At 40.5% G+C, this 2,085-nt stretch overlaps 1 protein-coding gene across 1 annotated transcript in view; it reads left to right on the forward strand.

The window, feature by feature from the left end:
- The first annotated feature begins 353 nt into the window (after window positions 1-353).
- Window positions 354-2,085, forward strand: part of LOC108972423 (hormone receptor 4) — a 37,752-nt gene continuing 36,020 nt past the window's right edge. The window contains 1 exon segment of the mRNA XM_018938983.1: window positions 354-1,791. Within this exon segment, the coding sequence (XP_018794528.1) occupies window positions 639-1,791 (1,153 nt within the window). The 5' untranslated portion in view covers window positions 354-638.

Consider the following 2,085-nt stretch of genomic DNA (forward strand, 5'->3'; position numbering starts at 1 on the left):
TTGAATTAAAAAAAAATGATAGAGATTTGCACTTTTGTAAAAATATAGATTATTTTTAATAAATTAAAAATTTTGAAGTAGTAGAAGTAGTAAACTTCCAAGGAAAATATTTAATACGAATAGCTATGATAGCTCACAGAAAGAAAAAAATATGATTTAAAACATATTTCTTTAGCAAACTCCTTTATAAAAGTATGTTTATAATTAATTAATTAAAGCGGTAGATTGAATTTTGCAAAAAAGCCTAACCTCAAATCTCAACACGCAGACAATAAATAAATTAATAAATCAGCGCCCGACCAAAACTGCCTTAAAAATATATTGTCGCCGCTTGTGAGTGTAAAAAAAAAATATATAATAAAAAACAAAAGACACTAGTAACTAAATATTTGAAAAACAATATTAAAAAGCTTCAAAACTAGGAAAAATCTTAATATCGCGCACTTAAACACAAATCCTTCGAAATGTTCTCCACATTGCTGTGTTATCCCACTTAAAAATGACGCCGCAGACGTCAATCAACTCTTCGCAACATGTTGCGCAACATTCCTGCAGTCGCGCAGCAATTTTCTCGAACAAATTCAACACTTTAAATAAACATAAAGTTTAGCAACTGAAATAAAACACAACCAACTCCAATGAATGCCAACCAATTGGCGTCGGAGGTGGCAGCGAGAACAGCGAACACAACTGGCAACACTAACAACAATAGCAGCAGCAGCAACACAGCTAATGACACCGGCAACACAGATGTTGCAAACGAATCCATGAATCTAAGTGTTTTAGGAGGGAAACATGAAAAGATCGCGAAACATTTGAAAAGTGTCGCGGCTAGTAAAGCGGATGTGAATGATGAGGGCAGCAATTGTGGCGCTGCTGGTGGTGGCAACAACAATAACGGCAAAAGCGGAAGTTACGAACCGAAGCAGAATGGACAATATAGGGAAAGTGATGAGCGCTTAGATGGCAGGGAGACGCCAATTAACAACTGGCAACAGCAACAGCGCGAACAAAGCAAACAACAACAACAGCCACAACATCAGCGCATCAATGGCGAAAAGTCAGCTACAGCGCATGGATATAACAGTAATAGCAGTAACAGCAACAGTAGCAGCGGTAGTGGAAATGGTAGTGGCAGCGCTAGTAAGCGAGAAAGTAACGCGGACACGCCTGCCGCGCGCAAGCCACGCCACGAAGAGGACGCGGAGGAAACGGCGCATGAAAGTGCACGAGAACGCGCTGCATTCAACAACGATGAGGGCGATTTCGAGCACCTGAGCACTGCGACCATTATAAAAACGCCTCTCAATAAGACGCTGCTGAAGCGCTGCAGCAGCTATAGTGCGCTGGGATGTGGCAGCAACAGCGGAAGTGGAAATGGTAGTGGCAGCAATGGCAATGGCAGCGGTAATGGGCAGGGCTATGGTAACGCCAATACTGCCGCCGCTAGTGCATATGACAATGCGCCCTGCTGCGCTGCCGGCAACGAAACTGCTTTAAATTGCAGCGGCAGGGAGGATCGCGAACGCGAGCAGGACAAGCAGCAAGTAAACGCCGAGCAGCCGTCTTTCAATGGCGGCGATGAGTGTGGCTCGCCGCCGCATAGCTCAACGACGTCAGCGTGCGGCTTCGCGCATAAAATGCCAACAACGCCGGCAACAACAACTGCTGGAGGTAGTGGCGGTGGTGATAGTAATGCAGCGAAATGTAGCAAGTGCAACAACAATAACAACATACATTACAACAATTACAATTGTTACTATCGCAAAAAGTCGCGCATGCCGATTTGCCGTTAGTATAACAACAAATATTTTTTATAAAATTTTAATATTTATACTTATTTTGTCACAGCACAATTTACCTAAACAGCAATTGGCAATGCTTTTTTTTCAAATTGGCAAGAAAATTATGCAAAATCAATTTTTTTTAACAAAATTTTCCAACAAATTTCTACAGTGCTACACTTAAATGAAACCACCAACAAAAACTTCCGATAATATTTTCTAAAAAACAACAAAAATTTTATACCACAATTTTTTTATTGGCAGAAATTGCAAAAAAAAATTAAAAAATTGAAAAATTGTT

The sequence above is a fragment of the Bactrocera latifrons genome, unplaced genomic scaffold, assembly GCF_001853355.1.
Source record: "Bactrocera latifrons isolate USDA-ARS-PBARC rearing strain unplaced genomic scaffold, ASM185335v1 scaffold_4, whole genome shotgun sequence".
Lineage (NCBI taxonomy): Eukaryota > Metazoa > Arthropoda > Insecta > Diptera > Tephritidae > Bactrocera > Bactrocera latifrons.